Source organism: Anolis sagrei, chromosome 5, assembly GCF_037176765.1.
Source record: "Anolis sagrei isolate rAnoSag1 chromosome 5, rAnoSag1.mat, whole genome shotgun sequence".
In the NCBI taxonomy this organism is placed as follows: Eukaryota; Metazoa; Chordata; class Lepidosauria; order Squamata; family Dactyloidae; genus Anolis; species Anolis sagrei.
Genome location: NC_090025.1, coordinates 189,564,883 through 189,577,831, shown reverse-complemented (window position 1 = coordinate 189,577,831; position 12,949 = coordinate 189,564,883). Strand labels below are relative to the sequence as shown.

General features: G+C 43.3%; 1 protein-coding gene across 1 annotated transcript in view; it reads left to right on the top strand.

The window, feature by feature from the left end:
• The window catches only part of LOC132777338 (store-operated calcium entry regulator STIMATE-like), a 66,986-nt gene extending 62,370 nt beyond the window's left edge, over positions 1-4,616 (top strand). Inside the window, exon 8 of the mRNA XM_060779686.2 lies at positions 3,998-4,616. Coding sequence (XP_060635669.2) covers positions 3,998-4,117 — 120 coding nt within the window. The 3' untranslated portion in view covers positions 4,118-4,616. The remainder of the gene's footprint in view (positions 1-3,997) is intronic.
• The last annotated feature ends 8,333 nt before the right edge of the window (positions 4,617-12,949 follow it).

Sequence of the window (12,949 nt, the reverse complement as noted above, 5' to 3'; positions counted from 1 at the left end):
TTCATATTATGGACATCATTTTCCTATGCCATATCTCAACTTTAGGTTCACTGAATAGGCAGTAATGGTGTTGTTACCACAGTTTTGTATTTAGTATGGAGGAGGGATTTGGTTATGATAGAAGAATGTTTATGAAATGGTTTGAATGCCTGAAGAATAGAATATGGTAATACATTCTCCAAATTAAGGTGCATTGATTCTACACTATAGAATTAATGGAGCTTGACTCCACTTTAACTGCCACAGCTCAATAATATGGACTCATGGAAGGTGCAATTTGATTTTTTTTAATTGTGTCAGAAGCAACTTGAGAAACTGCAAATTGCTTCTGGTGTGAGAGAATTGGCCGTCTGCAGAGACATTGCACAGGCGATGCTCGGATGTGTTATCATTCTGTGGGAAGCTTCTCTCATGTCCCCGCATGGGAAGCTGGAGCTGACAGATGGGAGCTCACCCCATCTTGCAGATTTGAACCGTTGATTTTCAGGTCAGGGGACGCCCGGATGTGTTACCATTCTGTGGGAAACTTCTCTCATATCCCCGCATGGGAAGCTGTAGCTGACAGACGGGAGCTCACCCCGTCTTGCGGATTTGAACCGCCAACCTTCAGGTCAGCAGTTCAGCCAGCATAAGGATTGAGAACCACCCAATGGTTCTCAACCTGTGGGTTTCCCAGATGTTTTGGCCTTCAACTCCCAGAAATCCTATCAGCTGGTAAACTGGCTGGGATTTCTAGGAGTTGTAGGCCAAAACACTTGGAGACACACAAGTTGAGAACCACAGGGTAAACCCATTGTGCCACCATTATTATTATTATTATTATTATTATTGTTATTATTTCCTATATTTATACCCCGTCTTTCTCACCCTCAGGGTGGCCTCACAAACACCATAGGGTGTCATCATAGTAAAACAATCAACAACACATTAAAATATTAAAAATATTAAAACAATAATTAAAACAATTGTTTAACACACGCCTATTAAAATCAGAGTCTAAAATCCAATCCGGGTCAAATCATTGCCATAAGTGTTAAAATCTTCTTTTATTTGGGTTCTAACATGTAGTTTGGTAAGATGTTAGCACTCTTTTACATAGAAGGCTTAATTAAACATCTTTTCAAACTACAACTCCTATGATTCCTGTGCAGGTACAGCTGTACCAGAGGCTCCCACTTTATTTGCCTTGTATTAAGTGTTTGCTTGCAGGCCAAGGCTTGGGATTCTGCAGCAGGGTGGCTTCCTGTTAAAGTTTGCAGTCATAGGGCAGGCCACCTGTTCATCACCATTAGGTTCTCTAGTCCCGCCCCCTTTTTGGGTTTAGAGAAGGGAAGGGAGCCATTTTTAGTTAGTCTCTGCAAGAATAGCTAATGTACAGGATGTGTACAGACTTTCTCCTGTACAAAGGCTTCAACCCTTAAGACTTCCTGGGGAAGAACAGTCTTAAGAGCATATAAAGATTCCCAAAGGTTCCAGGGAAACAGCCTTACAGCCCTGAGGAATTTCGGAGGGAATAACAGCTTTCGGAGGGAATAACGGGCCGACCAAGGGCAAGATGGATGGATGGCATCCTTGAAGTTACTGGACTGACCTTGAAGGAGCTGGGGGTGGTGACGGCCGACAGGGAGCTCTGGCGTGGACTGGTCCATGAGGTCACGAAGATTCGGAGACGACTGAACGAATGAACAACAACAACAACAGCTTTAAACACCAAGAACTCCAGCTAAGTGAATACAGGCCTACTGGTAGGTCCACTCGGTTTTGAGACGCAGTTCGGCCTGGTAGTGGATCCACGCCAGTTAAGTTTAGGTTGGGAGAAGTTTGGAAAGGGATTTTCCTTTAAAGTAAAGCAAAGAAACAGTTAGAAGCCACCAGTTGCTTGAAGCCTGGAAGCATTTGTTTAACCTTTGAAGACGAAAGAAGTTTCTGTTTGATTGTTCATCAATAAAGACTTTGTTGTATTTAAGCTCAAGCCCTCTAAAGACTGTTTATGGGGGGAAAATCTCTAAAGCTTCTCTTCAGGCCCCCTGGCTTCCCGTTGGGCTCAAGTTGCACGTCCTGTTTTAACAGCAATTCATTTTAAGCCCAGCGACGACAGAACAATTCCATAGTATTGAACTCTGGCAGCTTAAGTGGTATCAAACTGCATTAATTCTACAGTGGACCACAATGTCCATCAGACCTCAATAGTGACTGGTGTGGATGATGGAAGTTGTAGTCTCAATAGAACTGAAGGGCGACATGTTGAGAAATTCTCTCTCCATGAAGTCACTCTCCATGCAAAGCGCACAGGAGGCAATAGAAGTAGGGAGAGGAACACTGCACATCCTCAGGAGGTGCATAACTGGGCTTTTCAATCAAGCACAATGGGAATGATGGTTCCTTTTAAGCCTCCATTGTCCCTTAAATATTATCACAAAACTCTCAGCATGAGGCTGGCCATGGGTGGTTCTTTATTGTACACTTTTCAAAGGGAGGATGTTGATTGTGTTTGAATTTCCTGTTTAGTTTTCTGTTCGCGGTGAGAATAGCTACATGCACACAACACGTGAATGCACACCCAGAGGCCTGGACAATAACCAATACAAGGCCAGGTTTCTATTGTTCCATTTTCAACATTGCGACGTGCGAGTTTGGGAGTGGAGAAGGAAAGTACATGGGTGCACTGGGGCCAGAAAATGGAGAGGCGGTTGATATATTATTAACAGTCTCTTTTCTCCAAGTTGGCTCCCGGAGAGGTGGACTTTTAAGGCAGTCCTGCTGGATAAGATCTATGGAAGAGTCTCCCATGCTTCAGCCTGCCTTTAATGCCTTATCTGTGTATCATCTTGGAATAACATACAACTGACAGATTGTGTAGCTCTTATGCAGATACAGATATCTATGCATAGTTGTACATTGAGGACATTCCCACATGATCTTTTCCTATTAAAGGTAAAGGTTTTCCCCCTGACATTAAATCTAGTCATGTCCAACTCTGGGGGTTGGTGCTTATCTCCATCTCTAAGCTGAAGAGTCAGCGTTGTCCATAGACGCCTCCAAGGTCATGTGGTTGGCATAACTGCATGGAGCGCCATTACCTTCCCACCGGAGCGGTACCTATTTTTTCTTTTCTTTTAATTTTTTTTATTGATTTATCACAATTATTACATACTGTTGCATTTTATACATCAACCTCTTTAACATCAATAGGAGCGGTACCTATTGATCTACTCAGATTTGCATGTTTTTGAACTGCTAGGTGTGCAGAAGCTGGGGCTAACAGCGGGAGCTCCCCCTACTCCCTGGATTCAAATCTGCAAGCTTTCAGTCGGCAAGTTCAGCAGCTCAGTGCTTTAACCCACTGTGTCAGTGGAGGCTCCAATCTTTTCCTACAGCCAGGGATATGGCAACATATTGATATATGAAGGCCCTCAATCTTGCATGCCTTTGAGCTTTGTCCTCCTGCAATTCTGCTGCTCTGGACTTTTCTTGCCTATTGTATTTGAAGCAACTTTTCAATTGCAGCAGAGTTTAAGTTTATATATGTATAGAGAGTGGGGGAGGGAAGAGAGTGAGTTTAATTACAATGAAGTGAGAGGAAGGAGGGAATCTCTATCCCTTTATGTTTCTTCTGTGGATTAGGAGACTAGGACATGGAGCAATTAGTTCAAAATTCAGGAAAAGAGATTTCACCTTGGCATGAAGATGAACTTTGTGTTGGTAAGAGCTGTTTGGCAGTGGAATATGATGCTTGGGAGTCTGGTAGAGCCTCCTACCTTCTCTGGAGCTATTTAAACAGAGGTTGGATGGCCATCTGTTGGGCGTGCTTTGATTGTGAGCTGGCATTTTGTTGTGAGCTGGTAGCCATATTTGCTAGGGTTACTGGGAATGCTAATCCCAGAGCTATCATTTTCTCTCTATACTGGGCTACAGAGCCATTATGGTTGGAGAATGGTTTGAGAATATAAAGTAACTTCAAAAAAATATTGTGTAAATTCCTCATTTTATTTTGCAGATACTACTTCCACCAACCTTGGATTTTGACCAGTCTGGAAGCAACTTGGATGTGTCAGGATCTCCCTTGCAAGGGAAGAGTCCTCAGATGAGGCAGGAGGGCCATTCGGTGGCAGTTTAATGAGGATTTACGTCCAGAGCCAAAAGGAGAAGAAGAGTGCCAAATGGAAATGGTGTAGGATGTTGAGGAACCAACACCCTGAATTGATCGCTAGGTGGCACCAAGCTACCAAAATGTTTCTGCCTGAGTATATGTCCGTTGTATGCATTCTTGGGGTTTAAGCTTATGGGTTTTGATGGACGGATTACATTGCAAGGTTATATTTTGTTCCGCTGAGCTCATTCACACAGGTTTTGAAATCATGTTGAGTGATAATATTCTGCCTGGTCAGCCAGTTGTGGCTTTCTTTCTGTCTTTGGATTCCAAGGTGATTAAAAACCTTGCATCTTTATATGAATTGAGACAGTCGAACTTGCCCAAAATGTATAGAAAAGCACAGATTGCTGATAAACAAGGTTCCAAACATGTATTTAAAGCAGCCGTAGGAGCTGATCTGATGTCTCGCTTTTCTACTCCTTTTTATAAGTGTAATAAATATTTGATATTTAATGCATCTTTAGCAATTTGTGGTCTAAATATGTTTTGTGAAAGGGTCTGTTCTGGGATTTGATTTTGTTTGGATTAGAAGCCAGAATAAATCCATGGGGCAAGTGAGATGGAAAACATCAACTGGATCACAGTCTGTTTGGAGAGAGTTTTAGCCTCTGTGATGGTTGCATCACTTTTATAGAGCTGATTGAGACTTGTAGGCCAAAGGCATCACAAAAAGACAAACCCCTGATGTGCAGCTACAACCGCTGAGATTTATAGACCACAGCTGGTGAGAATTGGTCAGCCAAAAGCTTCTAGAAGTCTGGAACTGTCCACCTCTTCAGTACACTTTTGTATCTTGCCTGCTTAATTATGAACTGAGATATCATACAATCAGACATCCAAATTTGTAGTCATGCATATTTAATTATGCATTGATTTGATTAATATTGGTCAACTTCTGGAGAAAGTGGCCATAGAGATATGCTGGAGGATCTAGAGCAGTGTTTCTCAACCTGGGGGTTGGGACACCTGGAGGGGTCGCGGGTGGTGTCAGAGGGGTCACCAAGGACCACCAAAAAAACAGTATTTCCTGTTGGTCATGGGGGTTATGTGTGGGAAGTTTGGTCCAGTTCAATCATTGGTAGGGTTCAGAATGCTCTTTGATTGTAGGTGAACTATAAATCCCAGCAACTACAACTCCCAAATGTCACAGTCTATTTCCCCCAAACTCCACCAGTGTTCATATTTGGGCATATTGAGAATTTGTGCCAAGTTTGGTCCAGATCCATCACTGTTTGAGTCCACAGTGCTCTGTGGATGTAGGTGAACTACAACTCCCAAATCTCAAGGTCAATGCCCACCAAACACTTCCAGTATTTTTTGTTGGTCATGGGAGTTCAGTGTACCAAGTTTGGTTCAATTCCATTGTTGGTGGAGTTCGGAATGCTCTTTGATTGTAGGTGAACTATAAATCCCAGCAACTACAACTCCCACAGGACAAAATCAATACCCTCCCCCAATCCCACCAGTATTCAAATTTGAGTGTATTGGGTATTTGTGCCAAATTTGGTCCAGTGTATGAAAATACATCCTGCATATCAGATATTTACATTACTATTTATAACAGCAGCAAAATGACAGTTATGAAGTAGCAATGGAACTAATTTTATGGTTGGTGGTCACCATAAAATGAGGAAGAGTATTAAAGGGTCATGGCATTAGGAAGGTTGAGAACCACCGATCTAGAGAAAAGATCTCATGATCCTGTGGTCAACATCCAGTAGAAGTTGGCTATTGAGTCTACTGAAGACCTCAAGAGATGTTTTCTCAGACACTAACAATACATTTTAAATTTGTGTTGACCACAGAATCATTCTGGAGGACCTACAAATGTGTGGAGAAATGGTCTCTTTAGGAATGTCTAGATACCCAGCAAATGTGGAGGGCCTTCTATACACAGTTATTGGAGTCATAGTCCAGCAACTTCTGCAGGTCCAGAGAGATGCACTCATTAGAATCATAGAATCCTAGAGTTGGAAGAGACCTGGTGGGTTATCCAATTCAACCCCAATCTGCCAAGAAGCAGGAAAATCGCATTCAAAGCACCCCCAACAGATGGCCATCCAACCTCTATTTAAAAGCCTCCAAAGAAGGAGCCTCCACCACATATACACAAATACAGGTATTCCAAAATTCAAATTCATTCAAAGTCTAAAACGATTCTGGTTCCAAGCATTTTGGATGAAGGATACTGAAACTGTGTGTGTGTGTTCTGGGGCAGAGGGTTCCACTGCTGAACAGCTCTCACATGAAGTTCTTCCTAAAGTTCAGGTGGAAGCTCCTTTCCTGTAGTTTGAAGCCATTGTTCTGTGTTCTAGTCTCCAGGGCAGCAGAAAACAAGCTTGCTCCCTCCTCCCTATGACTTCCCCTCATAGAATCATAGAGTCATAGAGTTGGAAGAGACCTCATGGGCCATCCAATCCAACCCCCTCACAGTCAGGAAGTTCTTCCTCATGTTCAGATGGAATCTCCTTTCCTGTAGTTTGAGGCCATTGTTCTGCGTCCTAGTCTCCAGGGCAGTAGAAAACAAGCTTGCTCCCTCCTCCCTGTGACTTCCCCTCACTTATTTATACATGATCCACATCGTATCTCCTCTCAGCCTTCTCTTCTGCAGGCTCAACATGCCCAGCAGTTTAAGCCGCTCCTCATAGGGCTTGTTTTCCAGACCCTTGATGATTTGAGTCACCCTCTTTTGGATACATCCCAACTTGTCAACATCTCCCTTCAGTTGCAGTGCCTAGAATTGGACACAATATTCCAGGTCTTAGAAGGAAGAAGGAAGAAGGAGAGACCAAGGGCAAGATGGATGGATGTTATCCTTGAAGTGACTTTGGAGGAGCTGGGGGGTGATCATGGCCAACAGGGAGATCTGGCATAGGCTGGTCCATGAGGTCACAAAGAGTCGAAAGTGACTGAACGAATAAACAACAACAAATTCCAGGTGTGGTCTGACCAAGGCAGAATAGAGGGGTAGCATGAGTTCCCTGGATCTAAACAGTATATTCCTATTTACGCAGACCAAAATCCCATTAGCTTTTTTAGCCACCGCATGACATGGTTGGCTCATGTTCACCTTCCTGTCCATGAGAACTCCAAGATCTTTTTCACATGTACTGCTGTTGAGCCAGGCATTGTCTCCCATTCTGTTTCTATGCATTTCATTTTTTCTGCCTCAGTGGAGTATCTTGCATTTGTCCCTCTTGAACTTCATTTTGTTAATTTTGGCCCATTATCTCTCTCTAATCTGTTTAGATTGTTTTGAATTCTTCTCCTGCCTTCTGGGGTATTAGCTATCCCTCCCAGTTTGGTGTCATCTGCAAACTTGTCTACCACGGTAGTTCCCAAGCTTTCCTATTCCAGGTAATTTTGGACTACAACTCCCAGAATCCCCTGCTAATTTCTCCAATGGTTGGGAATTCTGGGAACTGAAGTCCAAAGCATCTGGAAGGGGAAAGGTTGTTCAACATTCCCTTGCAAAGAGGAAATGAAGAGAACAAACACTACTATTGGGCAAAATGGGGCCAGAATTTGGGGTTCTGTTCAGGAGCAGTGAACTATCAATAATACTACCTTTTTACCTGGCAGGTGAGGCAGAAAAAAATGTATTCTTGCCTCTGGCAATTGGGATTTAGGAAAGAACCCATAATTAAGCATATTGTTAATCTTCCCCACCCCTTTGCTGTTTATAAATTGTGTTTACTTTGCAGAAATGTGTGATTTGTGATGTATGTGGCATAAATCTTGTCTCCAAGGAAGGGAGAGGGAATAGTTCATTACATGGATGGAGAAACACCCCAGCATTGGAAATATGGATAGAAGTTGCCTGATAATCAACTCTCCCTCTATTTTGTCCTGTATATATCCAGACCAATGAATGCAATTAAAACGTTAGCAGATTATGTAGGTGTGCCTCTTTCCTTCCAGGGCAATGAGCCAGATGTACCTGGCAGCGCACGAACTTAAGTTGTTTTAAAGCTGCTCATGGCTGCCTCTAAATACTAAATTCAGGGGAAGGAACAGGTTCAAGGAGGCATTAGAAAATCAGGATTTGACCCTCAAAAAACTGATTTTCATACCCTAATAGAAACAATAAAGTGCAATGGCTACACAGGAATATTTGGGACTTGAGAAAGATCCAGGTTCAAGTCCCTGCTGAGCAATGAAACTCATTGGATAGTCTTGGGTCTTACCTACCTTGCAGGGTGGTTTTAAGGATATAGTCTTGAACTCTTTGGGAGAAAGGTAAAATATACATGAAAAATAAGTAAATAATTTGGTTGCTGTGAGTTGCTGGTCTGTATAGCCATGTTCCGGAAGCATTCTCTCCTGATGTTTTTCCCACATCTGTGGTAGGCATCCTCAGAGGTTGTGACATCTGTTGGAAACTAGGCCAGTGAGTTTTATATATCTGTGGAATGTCCAGGGTGGGAGAAAGAACTCTTATCTCTGGGTTGTTGTAGGGTTTTTTGGGCTGTATGGCCATGGTCTAGAGGCATTCTCTCCTGACGTTTCGCCTGCATCTATGGCAAGCATCCTCAGAGGTAGTGAGGTCTGTTGGAAACTAGGAAAAAGGGTTTATATATCTGTGGAATGACCAGGGTGAGACAAAGGACTCTTTTCTGCTGGAGCTAGGTGTGAATGTTTCAACTGACCACCTGGATTAGCACACAATGGGCTGACTGTGCCTGGAGCAAACTTTTGTTGAGAGGTAATTAGATGTCCCTGCCTGCTTCCTCTCTGTTGTTGTGCTGTTGCAATTTTTGAGTTTTTTAATAATGGTAGCCAGATTTTGTTCATTTTCATTGTCTCTTCGAGGCTAGTGTTATTTTAGCCCCCCCCCCCCCCCCCAGGGGTGAGAAAGGCGGTACATAAATTCTGTAAATAGTAATAATAATAAATTTATTTACCTTATTTATATCCTGCTTTTCACTACCCTGAGGGGGACTCAAGGTGGCTTACAATTGCACCTCCACAGTGCCTTAAAACATACAACTTTAGTTAAAAATTAAAGTATAATAAGCATAATTAAAATGCATTTCATTGAATCACATCATCCAGAGTCATTGAATGTTGCAACTGGCCAGCTTAATTAGCATGTAATGGCCTTGCAGCTTCAAAGCTTGACTGGTTGCTTCTTGAGGGACTCAAGAAACATGAAAGGCACGCCAGACTAATTGAACCTGAGAAGTCAGCCATATAGGGGCCCTTGATGAACCAACCTGGACACAGAAATGCTGGACCACTCAACAACCACCATGTCAGACTAAACAGAGAAGCCACTGAAATCCACAAGAAGCATGAGGATAATTTCAACAGAAAGGAGGGAACTATGAAAATGAACAAAATCTGGCTACCAGTATTAAAAAATCTCTAAAATTGGGACAGGAAATAAACGACAACACTCAAAAAGCAGGGGAATTCCAGACAAGAACCAGCTAACACCTCCCAACAAAGGACTCACCCAGGGAGCAGCCAGCCAAGCTTTGAATCTGCAGGCCATTAAATGCTAATCAAGGTGGCAATTCTTTCTCCCACCCTGGACATTCCACATATATATCAACCTGACTTGCCTAGTTTCCAACAGACCTCACAACCTCTGAGGATGCCTGCCGTAGATGTAGGTGAAACGTCAGGAGAGAATTCTTCTGGAACATGACCATAGAGCCTGGAAAACTCACAGCAACCCAGTGATTCCAGTCATGAAAGCCTTCAACAACACAAGTAAATAGTAATACAGTTGGCCCTCTATTCAGTATCCAGGCATTCAACCATATTTCACATATAGTCCTGTTGAGCCAAATGTTTCCCATCCAATATCTGTGCATTTGGCTTTTATGCTCTAAATGTAGAATTTTGCAACAACGGAAAAAGTAAAAGAAACGACGTTTGCTTGGCTGAATTTCTTATTGACAAACCAGATGGACTCCTTCATAATCTAATATTATTTCTGGTACAGAGGTTAGGTTGACTGGCCTCTACTTTCTTGGATCTTCTGTTTGATTATTTTGAAAATAATTGAGAGGTACATATTTGGCCTCTGACACTCTTGTTTATCCTTCCTTGGGAGTCTTGTTTGAAATTTTTATCTCCTCATTCTCTTTGTAATTGTCTTAGTTTGTCATGTTTATGCTTTTCGATTACATTTCTGATATGTCACACAGCCATACATGGCTGTTGTTTTCAAGCAAAAGGGGGGATATAACATTTCATAGCAATAGTAATATTTATCTGTATCTCTTTGTGCTGATGAAGCACTGATAATATAGGCACTCCAGCTGCAGTTTTGGACCGAACTGCATGCTTTAAAATTATATGCCTTTTGGCACTTTAGAGCAAAAATGCAACTTGTGAAAGACATACAAAGGCAACCCCATGTAGAGCACATTGCAGTAGTCTATTTGGGATGTAACAAGAGCATGGACCGCCATGGCCAAATCTGACTTTCCAAGGTACGGGCGCAGCTGGCACACAAGTTTTAATTGTGCAAAAGCTCCCCTGGCCACTGCTGTAATCTGGTGTTTCAGGCTCATTGGCAAATCTGGAATGTGTCCAGAGGAGGGCGACTAAAATGATCAAGGGTCTGGAGAACAAGCCCTATGAGGAGCAGCTTAAGGAGCTGGGCATGTTTAGCCTGAAGAAGAGAAGGCGGAGAGGAGATATGATAGCCATGTATAAATATGTGAGAGGAAGCCACAGGGAGGAGGGAGCATGCTTGTTTTCTGCTTCCCTGGAGATTGGACGCGGAACAATGGCTTCAAACTACAAGAAAGGAGATTCCATCTGAACATGAGAAAGAACTTCCTGACTGTGAGAGCCGTTCAGCAGTGGAACTCTCTGCCCCGGGGTGTGGTGGAGGCTCCTTCTTTGGAAGCTTTTAAACAGAGGCTGGATGGCCATCTGTCAGGGATGATTTGAATGCAATATTCCTACTTCTTGGCAGAATGGGGTTGGACTGGATGGCCCATGAGGTCTCTTCCAACTCTTTGATTCTATGATTCTATGAATCCAGGATCACACCCAAGCTGCAAACCTGTGCCTTCAGGGGCAGTGTAACCCCAACCAATACAGGCTATAACCCTATACCCTATTCATCCTTTCAACTGACCAGGAGGACTTCTGTCTTGTTAGGATTCAATTTGTTTGCTCTCATCCAGACCCTCACAGCCACCAAGTGCTTGACCTATAAAACCCTATACGGTTCCGGCCCTGTGTACCTATCTGATCATATCTCCTTCTACGTTCCACCTCGAAGTTTAAGATCTTCTGGGGAGGACCTGCTCTCGACCTCGCCTCTGTCACAAACACGTTGGCCAGTATGAGAGACGGGGCCTTCTCGGTGATGGCCCTCCCACCTGTAGAATTCCTCCCCGGGGAAATAAGGTCATCTTCATCTCTCCTCTCCTATCCTACAAGAAAGGAGATTCCATCTGAACATGAGGAAGAACTTCCTGACTGTGAGAGCCATTCAGCAGTGGAACTCTCTGCCCGGAGTGTGGTGGAGGCTCCTTCTTTGGAAGCTTTTAACCAGAGGCTGGATGGCCATCTGTCAGGGGTGATTTGAATGCAATATTCCTGCTTCTTGGCAGAATGGGGTTGGACTGGATGGCCCATGAGGTCTCTTCCAACTCTTTGATTCTATGATTCAAAAAGAAGTCGAAAACGTGGATGTGGGACCAGACCTTCGGGTAACTATGCTGACAAGGACAATGATAATGATGACAATTGCTATGGTAATGGACTATGGACAAGCTTGATGGAGTCCCCGACCACTGAATTCAGCTAGATAAGGCCATAAAGCTGTTATATTTAAGCATATTTTAATCAAATTGATTAAATGTTTTAATCATATGTAATTATTGGTTTTGTAATATATTTTATTGAGTGCATATGGAGGCATCAAAACGTTTCTGGCTGGAAGCCGCCCTGAGTACCCCCTCCCCGCCCAGGGGGGGGGTGGTGTTTGTGTGAGAAGGGCAGGGTATAAATATTTGAAATAAATAAATAATAAGTACTGGTTTAGGACCTGAACAGCCTCCTTAGCAGGTGGAAAGGAGGTTGTTGTTTTTTTGTTGTGTCAGGAGTGACTTGAGAAACTGCAAGTCGCTTCTGGTGTGAGAGAATTGGCCGTCTGCAAGGACGTTGCCCTGGGACGCCCGGATGATTTGATGTTTTTATTATCCTTGTGGGAGGCTTCTCTCATGTCCCTGTATGAGGAGCTGGAGCTGATAGAGGGAGCTCATCCGCCTCTCCCCAGATTTGAACCTGCAACCTGTTGGTCTTCAGTCCTGTCTGCACAGGGGTTTAACCCACTGCACCACTAGGGGCTCCTTAGGTGGAAAGGAGTGATAGAGTTGGACGTCATCTGCATACAAATGGCACCGAACTCCAAAACTCTGGATGATCTCCTTTAGCGGCTTCATTTAGATGTTAAACAACATGGGAGACAATACTGAACCCTATGGGACAAAGGCTGTGGGGCTGAGCAAGTCCCCACCAACAACACCTTCTGAGAGCGGCCCTCCAAAAAGGATCGGAGCCACTGCAGAACAGTAACAGCATTCATGTGTTATGTAATTATGATATTGTTGTTTATCGTTTGCATTTTCAGTTTTATTCTGCTGTAATTTTTTGTCTGGGCTTGGCCTCATGTAAGCTGTCCCGAGTCCCCTGTGGGGAGATGACGGTGGGCTATAAATAAAGATGATGATGATGATGATGATTACCTCCAAGTCCCATTCCTGTGAGGCATTCCAGAAGAATAGCATGGTCTACAGTATCAAAGGCCACTGAGAGATCCAA